At 45.0% G+C, this 15,962-nt stretch overlaps 1 protein-coding gene across 1 annotated transcript in view; it reads right to left on the minus strand.

Moving 5' to 3' along the window:
- Positions 1 to 10,428: 10,428 nt before the first annotated feature.
- The window catches only part of Cilk1 (ciliogenesis associated kinase 1), a 42,631-nt gene continuing 37,097 nt past the window's right edge, over positions 10,429 to 15,962 (minus strand). Inside the window, exons 12-13 of the mRNA XM_075965161.1 lie at positions 15,769 to 15,891; positions 10,429 to 14,955 (exon numbers count right to left, since the gene is read on the minus strand). Of these exons, the coding sequence (XP_075821276.1) occupies positions 14,801 to 14,955; positions 15,769 to 15,891 (278 nt within the window). The 3' untranslated portion in view covers positions 10,429 to 14,800. The remainder of the gene's footprint in view (positions 14,956 to 15,768; positions 15,892 to 15,962) is intronic.

Raw genomic sequence — 15,962 nt, forward strand, 5'->3', positions numbered from 1 at the left:
TAAAGTTCTCTGCTCATATGCTCTGGAATGCTAGAGTCTGAATGGAAGCTTCCTAAGGGGGTAAATGGAATAGAAGCTAGAAGGGTACAGGTGAACAAGATTAAACTAAACCTACACAGGTTAAGTACATCACACACCCAGGGGAAACTGTACATAAGGTGGAAATTGTATACCCAGACCTAAGCCATTTTAGCAGCCAGGGGTGGCTAACCACGGCAATGGCCATGATCCAGGGCCATGTCCTCTCAGAACCAGGGAGCTGGCTCCAGTAACAGACATAACAGGAAGAGCATAGCCCTCCTCTATCACGATCCTGGACTGAGCGAAGCACATTGAGCCAGGCTTGCTGCGCTATTGTGGGTAGGAAGGTGTGTGATGGCCTCCTGACAGCGTGTGAGAATGAGGGTGAGTATCCCTCCAGCCAACATTCCCCTTGTCACAGCTGGTGACAGCAATGACGACATCGTTTCATCCTTTTTTTTAAAGAAAGATTTATTTTTATTTTGTGTGTCTGAGTGTTTTGTTTGCATATATGTCTACCACATGTGTGCAAATGCCCACATATCCGAGACGAGAGCATCAGATACCCTGGAACTGGAGATACAGACAGCTGTGAGCTGCCATTTCAGTGCTGGGAACTGAACCCAGGTCCTCTGCAAGAGCACCAAGTGCTTTGCACTGCTGATCCATCTCTCCAGTCCCCAAGAGAGAGATCTTTTCATTCTATGCTAGACCTTAGTAATGCTTACTCTTTAGTATCCCTTTAGTTATCCAAGTCCTTTGCTGCTCTGGAGTGGAGAATGCATTGAGTCCGAACCAGGTTTATCCTGTTGGTTTCAACCAGGGGCAGTTGCTGAAGGCGCAGGTGGTAACATGAGAAGTTCAGAGTTACAAGTAACTCCTTCGCCACACCCCAGCCCCTAAGAAGGTGTTTTAGTGAACAAAGAGGGGCTCATAAAGCTCCACAGGGACAGATAACCTTAGCTTCCTTCAAGGGAGTGGAGCTGGTCTTAAAACTTTCAACAAAGGAAACTACTACGTACCCACAAGGGGAGGGGCAGGAAAGGTGAGCACCCACACTGACATCAACATGTCACATTTCAAGTGCTCCACAGACTCAGGGCTGCCATAAGGGACAGAACCTGTCTGTCTGCCACTGCAGTCCTAGCAGGAACCAGTCTCTCAAGCTTACGTGACTGTTTTTCTCTGCAGAGCACTTACTACTAAGTTTGCTGTCACTGATGCGAAAACAGCCCAGTACTTTCTTCAACACCTGTGCCCAACCCTTTAACTGCCAAACCCCGGGCGAGGTACAGGCATGGATTCAACTGGGCTTCAGCAGGGTCAGGCATTGAACACAGGTGAAGACAGAAGGCTCACGCCCTGTAAGTAGGAGCTGGTGTTGCACATGAAAGTGGAGTCATAGTTACGGAGATCCGTTGTCCTTCAGTAGAAGTGTAACTTGGGCCTGGCCCCTGCTTATGGCTGGCTGCTGGTGGTCAGCCAAGAAGATGGCTGCGGAGGGAACAGGCTGCCCACTTCTGTATAGGAAGCTGATAGCATAAAGGAGACAGAAATGGGAGGAATGGGCACAGGAGAAAAAGGAAGGGGCACAAAGAGGTTAGCTGGAGGTGGATAGTCTCCTAGGGAAGGAGGGAGGGAAGGGAGGAAGCTGTGGGGAGTGGGGAAAGGCCACTTTCATCCTTCAGCTCTGGAATTCCTGAACACAGGAATTTTAAATCTGCTTTCCCTCTTGCCACAGAAACTTCTTCTTCTTCTTCTTTTTTTTTTTTTTTGTTTTTCAAGACAGGGTTTCACAGAAACATCTTAAGCTCTGTACACGGTTGCTTTCACTGCTACATTCATCATTCTGCAACATGTGAGCTGCTCTTCTCACTCCAGAAATTCTTTCTCAAGAGAGATTGTCCCCTGAGAAGGTAAATGTCGTTCCAGGTGAAGATTGAAAATACAAAGTTAAGCTGTTGTCTGGGGAAGCAAGAGAGAAAGAACCCATTAGCACCCATGTCTTGGTTTCCAAATAATACAACCCATGAAGAAAAAGCAGGGCTCCTGCGAGCGAAGACCACTCTGCGTTCCGTGAGGAAGTCTCAATGATGAAAGAAGCACGTTAAAGGCCAAGGCATTATTTAATGAGATTCCCTGACCACATTTGGAATAATCTGAGAAAAAAAAACAAACAACAAAAATAAAACAAAAAAAGACATAATAATGATGATGCCAAAAGAAGGGAGTAAATAAAGGCTGTTTTGCAGAAGAACTAGAGCTAATTAATGAAAAGTCAGTGCTAATTAAAGATAAAATTACAAAACCACCAGTGTTCTAATGACTTATTTTGGTAAAGATCATAATGGATACTGAAAGTTTGAGGGAATGTCTGGATATCACCCTGGATTTCCTGATTATTATGAAGAGAAAAATGTATCGTGTATCTTTAATACGGAAAAGCACAGAGAATTTACCAACTACGTAAACCTTAAACTTAATTTCCAAAGGAGGACATTCAGATGTCCTCCTGTTCCTTCTGTTGTGACACTGAGAAGGGCAAAGTAACACCAGAAAAACAAACAACAACAACCCAACACAAACAGTCCTGCAACCACGAGGTAGAAACAGGCCTATTCAGAACAGGGGACATTCTGTGAGCTAACAGCCTGGACTCAAGGTCAAAGACGTGGTGGGAGACAGGTATTATTCTTAGTGAACTCTCTTGATGGTTTCAACACTGTCAAGATGTTGAAATAGGCTGAGAAACCATCGGAGCTTTGGAGAAACCGAGAAAACAAGTCTAAATAAGACAGTAGATCTTTGGAATAGCAAGAGGACCTCAGTGGAAAAGCATCGTGAACCCCTAATACAGCCTGCGGTCCATTTACTCACGCACCAGTGACTTTAGTTCTCGGTTTTCATGGTTATGTAAGGCGTTAGAATGAGGGAAGGGCGGGGGCTCTACAAATCTAAAGTTATCCCCGGGTAAGGCTTACAAACCTCGTTCAGTGGACTGTGACATGCTACTAAAGGTTCTGCACAAGACTATCAGCCTGCTAATTTTGGTGGGTGTGATAATCCTTCTTGCCAGAAATACTTATGTGTGGCACTCCCACGGGAAACAATGTCTGGATTAAAATACTCCAGCATATCAAGAAGAGGCAGGAGGCACACCGAACAGGATCAGCATAAGCTGATTATTGTCAATCAGGGTAGGGTTGCACACATAGAATTTATGCAATGTTTTGTTTGCTGGTATCTGAACATGTCCATAGGGAACTAAAAGAATAGAACAGAAGCAAAAATGCTCATGTAGGCAAGGAACCACGGCTGCCAGCTGGGCACCAGGAACAGAAAACTCGCCTAGAGGGTGTATAATTAATAAAACTGGCAAAATTAACGTTAATTCTCTTTGTCCTTCTTAACCAATAGATATCCATTGGCCATGATTCAGAAACCAAAGGTAACATAAGGGGTGTGTGTGTGTGTGTGTGTGTGTGTGAACCTTCCGTTAATTATACTCTATTTTCAAAGAAAAGTCCCGACAGGAAGGATTTTCTGCCTGAATGGGACCTGCTGTAATGTGGATGGGACCTCAACTCCAGCACCGGCGAATGATCATCTCACGGAATGCAACTATTCCCCTCGGATAGAGGACGTCTTGATGGCTTTCTGACTCTGAAAAATGAAAGCAGCACAGAGCGGCGAGGCTAGGTCCTCCTATCCTCTACAGTGTTCTGGGCATAATAAAATGTTCAGGATTTGAGAACATAGTGTTCTCTTTTATTGTTGCGTTTCCTCTCACAGAAAACGTGAAGGAAAGAACAAAACCTTAGCCTTGGCTTTCATATTGTCTGTTGCTTATTCTGGATCCGGGGAAGCCGGGGCCATTCGTTTGTAATGGCATTATCCTGCCAGGGCAGAACTCCTCAAATTCTACACACACGACCGTGGTCCGCACCGGGTCACGTGAGGGTCTCGAGGCCGGAGATTCTCGGGGTGCGCCTTCCGCCGTCCAGACCGCCTCAGCAGAGCTGCCGACCGGCGCCGAGGACACACGGGAGGCGGTGTGAGCACCGGACACGGATGCGGCTGTCACCGTAGAGCCAGGGCACAGAGCACGCCGCGCGCAGACAAAGCCGTGGGCGGAGCTCCAGGAAGGCCTCACCAATCCAGACGGCTGCGTTTAGCATACTCCGCCCAGCTACAAAGCATTCTGGGTATTTTGAAAACAACCTAAACTTAATCACTTTTACCTTAATAGCGGAAGGGAAATAAAATTCACCTTTTATCACGAGAAACGATTTAGGTTTTTGTTATAAAGTTATATGATGGCTAAGAAGGCCAAACAAAGTCGACCTAGCTGAAAAGAGGCAAAGTTCCACGGGTTTATAAGGCCGGCACGCTCCCCAGTTCTCTCGGATGTGAGGGCGATCTGGCTGCGACATCTGTCACCCCATTGATCGCCAGGGTTGATTCGGCTGATCTGGCTGGCTAGGCGGGTGTCCCCTTCCTCCCTCACCGCTCCATGTGCGTCCCTCCCGAAGCTGCGCGCTCGGTCGAAGAGGACGACCTTCCCCGAATAGAGGAGGACCGGTCTTCGGTCAAGGGTATACGAGTAGCTGCGCTCCCCTGCTAGAACCTCCAAACAAGCTCTCAAGGTCCATTTGTAGGAGAACGTAGGGTAGTCAAGCTTCCAAGACTCCAGACACATCCAAATGAGGCGCTGCATGTGGCAGTCTGCCTTTCTTTTGTCCCTAATAAGCCTAATTGTTTTTTTAAAATGTAGGAGTATGTGTATGAATATGTGTATTAAATAAAATTTATTTAAATAGCCCTGCTGTTTTGGGAGTCTTGGAGATCTTCTGGGTTTAAAGGCGTGAGCTACCCCACCCAGCTTAAATGCATTTTTTTAAAAAGCAAAATATTATTATACGTGAAGGGGCACACCTCCAGTAGCTGTAACCGTAGTAGCCAAGAAAGTCATCCCATTTAACAAGCCAGACTCGTGGTGAGAGGGGAACTTTAGAGAAAGGGTAAGAAAACCCGAAATGCTGGAGGAGTTCAAAGTATTATGAAAGCTTGAGATATTAAAATGGGGGGGGGGGGAGGAAAGGAAAATTTACACTTTTCTGTAGCATTTAGAAAAGCAGGCCAACTTGGGGAGCTGCAGGCATTCTGAGAAGGTAAAGCCTTGTGTCATTCATTGTAAGGCTAATTACTCTAGCTTTTTAGCACGGCTTACAGTACCGCCTCCCTAGGGTGGTCCTATATCCAAGTGATTGACCTGGCCCAAGTAGAATACCAGGTCTCCACCCAGAGGAGAAATTCTATTCTCTTGATTAGAAGGAGTTTTTTCTTAATATGCATCTATTGCTATACACTAATATACACCCCGCTCAAGAGGTAACCCTTAATTATTAATATCTGGCCTCTGGCAAGAACTTCGCTGCCAAGAGGCCCCATTGTCATGTCTGACTTTTATTTTTATTATATTACTAATTATTTATTTTTATGTTGATGGACTTTTTCAAGTTGGGAGCGTAGGTACCAGCCCCTCGCACCTATCTCAGGCCCCAGGTCTGGTCTGGACTCCAAATCCCAGCAGGCCAGGTCCTGACCCCCCTTCACTTCACACACACACACACACACACACACACACACACACCCGGTATTTAAATGAGCAACCAAAAGAGTAACAGGTGGTCTCCCCTTTCCTTCCTCCCTGTGGTCAGGTTCCCGCGGCTTCTCGGTTCCCCCTCAGGGCCACCCGAGAGCACAGAATTCCCATTAAACCTGGATATTTTAAAAATTGGCTTGATTGGGAATTTTGCGTCGACAGGGAGCTCGTATAAGGAAATATTCCCAACAGACTTCTTGCGTATGTGTATGTGTGTGCACCACATGTGTACCTGGTCCTTGAGGAGTTTACAGGAGAGTGTTAGATCTCCTGAAACTGGAGTTCCTGATGGTTGTGAGCCACATATGGGTGCTGAGAACAGAACCTGGGTCCTCTGCAAGAGCGGTAAGTGCTCTGAACCACTCAGTCATCTTGCTAGTCCTTCGTTTCTGGCTCTTAGCCAAGAAGAAACAAACTGGTTACTTTTCTTTGGGATCCTAACCTAGGCAATGTCTACTTCCTGTTCTCATCAACCCCTTTAAAGAGGTAACCCTCACTGCCACTCGGAATTGGAGTGATGACTGACCTTGCTGCTTCCAAAAGATTGGAAGCATTGGGTGAAGGAACTCTAGCCGGTCTGACAGGCCCCGCCCTTCCCCCCACCCATTCCCTCCGCCTTGCTGAACTGTTAGATTAGAGTCCTGAAGCTAGTCTCCAAGGTCTATTCCCTTATTTTCTTTTTGTCCACTTCCTCCTCCTGAGGCTGACTATCAAGTTCCAGCTGTTAGGAAGCTCCATCCTGTCCCGCTCCTCCCATTCCAGACCCTGCCCCCGCCCCCCCCCCCCCCCCCCCGTGTGTGTGTGTGTGTGTGTGTGTGTGTGTGTGTGTGTGTGTGTGTGTGTGTGAGAGAGAGAGAGAGAGAGAGAGAGAGAGAGAGAGAGAGAGAGAGAGAGAGTGTCAGTGTGTGTCTCCCCACGCTCAGAAGGTTCTCGTGTTTTTCTCATTCCCTGGGAGTTGCTTAGTTCATTAAACCTGGATTTTTAATTCTGCCTGATCTGATTCATTGCATTGGTGGAGAGACTTAATATCGGGGTACAGAAACCTTTCACCAGCTATTGTTATGCCCAAATCCACGAAGTCCCCGCAAAAGCCAACAAGGAAACCTAGTCCCATATGTAAAAACAAAGAGCCTTTATTTAATCAAGTTTGCAAACTCAGTCTTTCGCATGTCCAATGTATTGGAATAATTGGAGAGCCCCAAGCTCAATTAGAATTGGGTTTTTATAGTAGTAAAGGTGGGGGGTGAGGGGTCTCTGAGGTTTAGGACCCCCGATTGGCTGACATTTGTCTAGGGGTGTCCTGGTGAGGTGCGCTGGCAGGTGATCCTATCTACAGTGGCTGGAATCTTAGGCATTTCCTTTGGATGGTCTGTTCTTGGGTGGTGCTCTTCTGTTTCTGGTTCTTCCTGCAGCCAGGTATTGCTTCAGGGTAAACTACTGAAACTCAGACCTCTTATTAAATTTATCGAGGGCCAGAGTTCTACTCTGGCAGGTGATAATGGTTGGAAATAAAGAACTTCCTATGGCTGACCTGCCCATACTTAGCTTATCATGGCTATCACAACATTAAAGTCCAGTGTTAGGGTCCAAGAGAAGCCCCCAAAGAAGACCAACAGCCACGTATGCAACAACAAGAGTGCTTTATTAATTCCAACATTGGGTTGGCACTTGGTGACCCCCAAAGAAGGTCATAAGCTCCTTTTAAGTAGAGCTAGGGGAATTCCAGAGAGGAGGGATTAATCTGGGGCTGGCTGATTGGTGGAGGAAGGATTAGCATGGGGGCTGATTGGTGGAAGGTGCTAGTGGTTAGGCTTCTTCCAGTAGCAGGGTAGAGAAAGCTCTCTTTAGTTTTCAGGAGACTGGGGGACACCTGCTGAGCCAGCAAAGGGACGTCTTGGGCCTGCTGAGGCTGCAGAAGGGACCATGGGTTGCCTGATGAGCCAGCAGAAGGCTGTGGTTTTTCTGAGGATTGCTTGTTTAGCTCTGTCCCATTTTAGTGAACTGAAACTAAATCTTAGATTTATGTCAGGCTACTAGGGGAGCCTAGTCTGCACCTCCCATCCCCCACATGCCCCAGCTCTTTCACCAGCAATTGGTTAGTCCCCTTTTGGCTCATCTAATTAACATGTCCAATGAAAATTAAACACTTCATCCTAACATGGGGTTTCCCCCTTTATATTTGCCTGTGGCTACTTTGTCTCCTCTATCCAGAGGCAGTCTTTTGTCCCCCAGGACAAACACCCCTTTACTATTTCCCTTTTGTCCCCCAGGACAAACATCCCTTCCCTATCTCCCCTGTTCCTTTTCCCTTCTGTTTCTTGTCTTTTGTCCCTCTGGGGTAAATAAATTTTCTTTGGTTGAGAACTTGGCCTTGGGGGTGTCTTGTGCTGATTTTGAGATCCCTTCATTGGGTGTAACAGTTGGGGTACCCCTAAAAGACCCTATCATCTTTTAGTCCTATCTAAAAGACCCCAAAAGTTCATCAGTGGTTTTGTACAACTTTCAAGTGTAGGGTGTCTGGAAACAGACTTAAGGGAGACATGCAGAAAGTCTTTCTCTGTCCCACCAGCCAGTTTTCAAATCATAATATGGAGACTTATTAATTATGAAAGCTCAGCCGATAGCTTAGGCTTATTTCTAACTAGCTCTTACATCTTAAACTAATCCATTTCTATTAACTTACTTTCTGCCTGGTGGCTTTATTATCTCATCTCTGTATGAAGAGTCCAAAAATAAGAAAATAAAAATGTAGATTCTAAAAATAAAAATGTAGAAATAAAGAAATATAAAGTTATAAGTCTAGGAGAACAAGAACAGACTATCTGTCAGGAGCCAATTTCCTCCTAAAATCATTGCAGGAACCATCACCCTGGGGAGTCTGCAGAGAACCCCCACACCCTTAATTGTGTTAGGAATCGTTCTATTGACAGAGCCTACCTCACACCCAAATTGGCTGTTAATGGAGAGCTATCTGTTAGCGGAACCCACCCCACATTCCAAACTATCTAAAGACACTAGGTGTGTCAACTCGTGACTTCCTGGCCTACAGTGACCTGACCGAAGGTAACCTCCTGGCTACGTGACCAAAGTGGACCACGTGACCAACGTGAACCAGGCCCCTGTGCCCACCCCCCAACTCCTTACCCTGTATAAGCTGTACCCCATCTCTAATAAACGGAGGCTCTGACAAACTTAGCATGGCCTCCTTCCTCTCTCTCAGCTCATATCTTACAGATAGTGCCTCTCTGGGACCCTGGAATAACTGACTGCAGGGTGGGTTACAACCCCTAGACTGAGTAGCCCACCCAAAGGCAATCAACAACTATCAGCAGCTTTCTCAGCAGATGAAGGCTCAATCATTCACAGTGAGCTATTTTCTTGGATGCTTGGGAAGCCTCCATCAGTTTAGATCATTTTACAGCTGGCTGTTTTATTTACAAGGTCAGAGCTTCTCCCTGCAAATTGAGATTTGTGTCCTAGCCATCCTTGATAAACGACAGATGTGAACTGAGTTAACCTTTAAGAGACAGAGATGTGTGACCTCTGGGCTAGGCACTGTCTCTGTTATAGGCAACTGGCACCATTTAAAGTGGAGGCATGTGGCTTCAGTATACATGCCTGGAGGTGCCATTTTCCTTAGCAAGAATAAAATCCTTAGTGAGAAACAGTCGTGCAAATAACATCTCAAATGGACTTAAGTCTGAGGAATGGGGAGTGTTATGATTTTAGCCACAATTAAGGCTGACACTTCTGGGTTCTAGGGCCACACATGTGCAGACAAGCCCTCAGGCAGAAGTGCTTCGGGGCCCCTTGGATGTTAAAGGACCACGTGTGAGCCACGTGTGGTGGTGTTGCATCATCCACGTATGACTCAGCTAAGCACTTGCAAGCATGTGTGAGCCCTGTCATCTGTGTATGACGTACCCATGCGCTAGGTAGCCCTTAAAAGCTGGAGGCACCCCATCTTCAGCTCTCCTCTCTCTCTGTCTCTCTCCCTCCCACTCTCTCTCTCTGCACACCGACCTTCACCAGGCCTGTACATCTCCCCCAATAAACTCCTAAGTGGGTTTGTTGGTGTTCTGTGTTTCCTTCTCACTCACGCCAGGTAATTTCAGGGAGTTTCATCCCTTGGACTGGAAAGAGACATATCAATCATTTTTGTCTTTGTTTATATTTTTGTTGTGTAATAATTTCCTCTGAGAACCTTCTATCTTTAAACTGCTTATGACACAGGATATTAAAGGGGAAGGTGAAATATTCTATTCAAGAAGCTCATTAAGTTCAGGAAGTAAACAATTAAGAGGTTTCCAGAAGTCCCTAAAACCAACCAAATACACTAAGCCCCTCCCTATCCACACACATATATATGTGCAGTAAGACCCACTAAGCCACTTTCAGACAAACTGAGCTGTCTAAAACACAGTCTCTAGCCAGATGTAGTGGCACTTGGGAGGCAGAAGCAAGGAGGTGACCCTGTGAGTTCAAGGTCAGTTTGGGGCCCATGGTGAGATGCTGTCTCAAATGCAGGCCTTTAATCCCACCACTCAGGAGGTAGAGAAAAGTGGATCTCTGTGAATTTGAGGCCAGCCTGGTCTACAGCATGAATTCCAGGACAGCCAGAAACCTGTTTTGAAAGACCCAAACCAAACCAAACAACAACAAAAACAACAACAGTTAACAATATTTTCTTCTCAGTTACTGGCTAGTGAAACGAACAAAAAAAGAATCAAAACACTCAAATCTATTTTTCTTAAATTGTAGCTTTATTTGGAGGAGAAGTTTCCATATATAATGTTAACACCATCAAACAACTTCGGATAAAACCACTCAAAAAGTAACATTTTGTTTCATAAGGGTCTCTCTTTACTTCCTGTGCTTTGCCTTCTAGTTAAGGGAAGCTCACTTTATAGTCAAATCAGTGGAGCTAAACCCCATTCTGTACTGAGAATATGGGGGATCAGAGGCTTCATCCAGGAGGTGTTCAAGTCACATTATCAGTGTTCAAGGAAAAGCCAATACCAATTAAGACGACACATGCCCCTATTTTGTCTTGATAAATTTACATGAGCCGGTCATCCCAATAAATTAATACAAACATACAGTACATTTGGTTGGAAATTGTAAGAACAATTCTAAAAAATACCTACCCACATATATTAAACAAACACATCGCTACAGTATGCCTAAAACGTAAAACAATGAACATGTCAAATGTTTTCTTATAAACATATTGCTTCTGGTCATACAGTTGAAAGAATCTGTGTCACCTCCCCCCCACACACACATACACAAACACCCATACCCCAATGGCACAAAGCAATGGCTCAATGTTATGGAAATGGGACTTCATAGGACAATATGGTGCCATTAACTCCAACAGTACTTATACTGGAATTGAAAGTCTTTCTTTGACACGCTTTGGCTTCATATATTCAGGTCTTGATATTTCTAGAACGAGACAGTGACACCCTTAGATGCATGTGGTCCGTAGGCAAGCACTATGTCTGAAACATTGTTTTAGGATCAGTTTTCTACACTCATGGGACTTAGAGTAGAGAAAACATGATTAACAGTGGTTTTTATACAAATGCAGTTTCCCTTGTCTCTGTGAGGCAAACCCTGGCACCTTAGCACCAAAACTGGCCCCAAATGAGCTACTCGGTACCATTTCTTGACTTGCTAGAAAGCTGGTTTTGGTTTTGGTGGTTTTGCTTTGTTTAAATAATAAATCTCTTTTATTTAAAAAGCATTTGATTTAATGCAGTGTAATTTAAATTTTATCTCGATGGGTGTTTTCTCTGCATTCATAACTGTGCACATGTGCAGGCCTGACCTGACGCCCTCAGGCCAAAAGAGGGTAGATTCCTCGGAACTAGAGTCGTAGATGGTTGTGAGCCACCTTGCTTGTGCTGGGAAATCTAACCTGGGTTGTCTGGAAGGGCAGTGGGTGCTCCACCTCTGAGCCACTCTCCTGCACCCCCAAAAGCCGTGTGATTGTGAGATCTCGTCATGGCTAGGTGCAGCCTAGCTCCTCACTCCTGTCAGTATTAGCTTAACATTGCATAATTCCACAATAGCTAAAAAACACATGCAGCAGGCAAACTCGACTATCACTGTTTAAGGAGGTCTGCTTCCTTCTATAGTACATAGCTTGTATATAATTTCTCCTTTACCCGTTTTGATGAGGGAGAGGACTTCTGAGGTGTTCTGCTAGTTCTTTAGAACTTGGTTTTTCGTCATCTAATTTTCTTAGCTACTAGCTGTTTCTTTCATGTAAACGAGTATGTTTAACTCCTCAAGGGACACTTTTGCTAGTAAAGGAAGGAGAGCGAAGGCAGGGCCACAAAGCATTAGGAAAACAATTTTAACGTTCCATAACCAGGTAGCTAGGATTTTGTCAATTAAAAAAGAATGTAATGACCTTAGTTAACACTAGCTAGATTACAGAGAATGTGGTGTTAATGATTTATTTGTATAGCTAAGTGGTATCTACAATTTAGAGCCAACTTTCTAGCTAGCTGAGCAGGATTTGAGATTATCTTTTTATACATAATATAGAAAAGAGAAAATAAATATTAACCTCACAGTAAAGGACTCATGCCTGAACCCACAGTTTGTTGGTTTTGACTATAATACAGAAACGAATGGTTTCAAGTTGTGCTTGCTTCTACATTTTCTGAAGCCTTGCTTCTACATTTTCTGAAGCCTTGCTGCTAGCTTGCTGACAGGGAAAAACATCCCTATCAAACCCAAGCCCACTATACACCTTCTTTATGCCCCTCACGGTCAAAGTGCTTGCTCAAGTGTATTTTTGAGTCAGATTCTCCAAAGCCTCAATTACTTTCTGATTTTAGGGCAGACAGAGCCCAATGGAAGTCATTACTAATACATCAAAGCTATCATTAACCCATTTATTAGGTTGGACCATACCGAATGTCTGCATTTACCTTACCCTCCTATTTCAGCCTCTAGAAATGAGCATTCCATATGGTTTACTTTGCTGTATTTTGGAAATTGTAATCAAAAGAGTCATTTGGGCCCTGGGAGAACATGAATTAATACACCACTGGGGAATGCTATTGCACTCATTGGAGGTGACCCTTCCTTTTGTAAGGTAACCATGAGCGGAGGCAGATGTGCAATACAGAGATGGAAGGACGGGGATCCTCCATATCGTTCTGTCTCCAAACTAGCTTCATCACTTGCAGAATTGCTGTAAACATTCCTCTCAATGGAATAGCCTGTCCAACAGAGGTCTCACCCTTGAAAGAGACCACGCAAGGTAGGGGTTAAGATGTGGCACAGTCTGGACATGACATTGTCGCAAAATTGACTTCTCAGGTAAGTTGAAATTCTCCCCAAAGTCTTTCCCACTCCTAAAATTGTCCTGAGAAGTTGATTGGATAGTTTAGGAGCTGCTTCTCGTTAGGTGCAGAGAGCTGAATGCAACATTCGTTCTCAGTTAAAAAATGAAATGGCATGTTGGCGCACGCCTTTACTCCCAGCACTCAGGAGGCAGAGGCAGGCGGATCTCTGTGAGTTCCAGGGCTACATAGAAGACACTTGGCTCTTTTGGTCATTCATCTTGGCAGGGATAAAAGTTTAATTGATTGTATTGACATATGTTAGGAAATTTTTACAATAAAACAATGAAAAATTATAATAAAAAGGTACCTTTGACATAAAAAAGCTTCCCTTTTAAGGGGTTTTAACAAGATTTTATAAAGATTGTATGTGTGTTTGTGTTCGTGGGTGGGTATTTACACTCATGCCAGTGCTGACAGAGGCCAGAAGAGGGAATCGGATTTCTTGGAACTGGAGTGGCTGAGTCATCTCTCAACCCAGAGTTTTTAAAAATGGAAAAAAGTATGGACCACAGGGGTGGGAGGGAGCCTCCTCTCTGGCTCAAGGGAGGTAGGTGCAGACACCTGCAATGGGCTGCAACCTCCCCGCCCGGCCTCCGTGGCTCAGCTGACTTTTAGCTAAGTGGTGTTTCCTGCATCTTTAGTCTGCTGTGGGTGAGTTGTGGGTGAGGAAGGCTTGCTGGCAGTGCTGTGGGAAGGTAGGGAAGTCCTGGCTGGTAGGCCCCATGGAGCAAGGAAAGCTCACCTGAACAATGCCTGATGACCACAGTTCCTGCCATCTCCCTCGCTGGCTGTCCCTGCCCAACCCCTCCCTTCACCATCATCCCAGGTGTGCACTATGTGAAACTGGAGGCCAGTGGGGATTTTAACCAATGGAGAGCAACCTTGTCAGTCAAAAAAAAAAAAGCAGAAATGTGATAGTTTAGTATGATTATGCTTGATTTTTATCTGAATATTTGCGACCGTATTTATGAGTGCTATAAAATTTCAAAAAATTCTCTGTTCTGTGACAGCTTAGAGTAGAAGAGTATAAAGATGGTAGATTGGGGCTGCTAGGCATGTAAAAAGCCCTGGGTTTAAAACCAAGCACAGCAGCACTCAGGAAGCTAGAGGCAGGAAGATCAGAAGCTCATGAGATCCTCAGCTATTCAGTGAGTGGTTGGTTACATAAGACCATGTCTCAAAACAACAACAAAACAATTTCCGCCCCCAGAACAACCAATAAGTGCTGCTAAGAAAAATAGGAGATGGACCACTGTCCTAAGATCAGTCCAAGAAAGCCTAAAGGGCCAAACAAGCCACATTCAAATGTAGCCACTTCACAATATTCGAATATATCGAGTAATTAATCCCTTATCGCACAGCATTAAACTGCACCCTGTCACAATACTGCATCAGTATCATATATTTCAAAATCTGTATAAAATATCATGTGGAACAACAAACAAAAATTACGTAATCTTTAAAAAGTCCATTACAAAGTTGACTGTATAAAATGCTAAAACATAATCCATATATACAAAATGTTGTTGTTTAAGAAAATAATGCGACCCAGTTTTAGAATAAAATAATTTTATACAAAAAGAGGGTATTGCATTCAAATCAATATTTTAAAAAAAACATTTAAAAGAAATATTGAAATGTGTTAGTTCAGAACAACTGTAAGCGTGAGAGCTTTTACACCAACACGCGGTTCCGGTTCTGCAGGTACCATGGGAGCTGAGGGAGAATGGCCTCCCGGCTGAGACAGTCACCGACGGGATGGGTACTTGGAAGACCAGTCTATCCTGCCGTGCACAGGCTGGGCGGCTGGAGGCCGTGGAATCAACCCAGGAGTGCTCCTAGGCTGGGTGTGAAAAAAAGGCCGCCCCGGGTGAGGTCTCATGGCCTTCAGGGAAGAATAGCCTGCAATGGAAGAGAAAAGCTAAACTGACGCAGGTGGGACCCAAGCAGGAAAGCGCGGCACAGGGACAAACGTCTGGGGCATCCAGAGGAACAACAAGAAATCTTCCAAAGAACACTCGCCTAGTCAGAATCCCAGTGCCACTTTTGGCCACTCTTTTTCTCTCATCTACAATCTGTCAGAAAATCCTGTTGGCCCTCGGTCCCCTGCGGACTCAGAATCTGGTGAATTGTTATCAGCCGTTAACAACCCTGGCCTAAGCTATGGCTCCTGCTTCTAACATTACTCCCCTTTACTCTACTGACAACAATCAGCTGGAGGACGCCTGTGCAAATGGCGGTCCCAAGGTTAGCCAAGGACAATCCGCTTAGTCTTTGTACAGGGACTCACTCTCCAGGCTCTATCATCTCGGACTTCCTTTAGCTACTCCCTCTGTCTCTTTCTCGCCCCCGTGCAGCCTGTATTTTGGCCTCTCCACTGTTCCCTGGATTTGCTAAGCCTGAGATGCTCAAAAGCCTGTCTACTCAAGGATCCCATGCCAGTCACAGTGCGCGAGTGCTTGTCCACTAACCTCCTCCCCGTCTTTGGCTTTTTCCTTAGCACTTATGAACAATGGCCTTTAGTATATATAATTATACACACACATTTATGTAATGGAAAAGCAAATGTAAATATGTATTTACATTTATTCATTTCACACGTGATCTACAGACGGGCAGGGAGCGCTGCCTGACTCCTGTCCACACTGTTTCTGTACAAGGCAGCTGTTAGGTAACTACTAGATGACCTTACAGATGTTTTTAACTGTAACTCACCAGGGGAGGGGTCGGCCAGGGGCGCCAGGTGTACCCTCTGCATAACAGAACCGATTTCTTTTTTCAGGAAGGAAGGGATGTAACCTCCAGTCAGTCCGCTGGAACTCGTGGAGCCTGAGCCAACTGAAGCGTGGAAAGGAAAGTCATTACTACAGAAACACACTCGGCGACACCAAGAATGCACAAAAGTTTGT

This window comes from Microtus pennsylvanicus, chromosome 3 (genome assembly GCF_037038515.1).
Source record: "Microtus pennsylvanicus isolate mMicPen1 chromosome 3, mMicPen1.hap1, whole genome shotgun sequence".
Classification (NCBI taxonomy): domain Eukaryota; kingdom Metazoa; phylum Chordata; class Mammalia; order Rodentia; family Cricetidae; genus Microtus; species Microtus pennsylvanicus.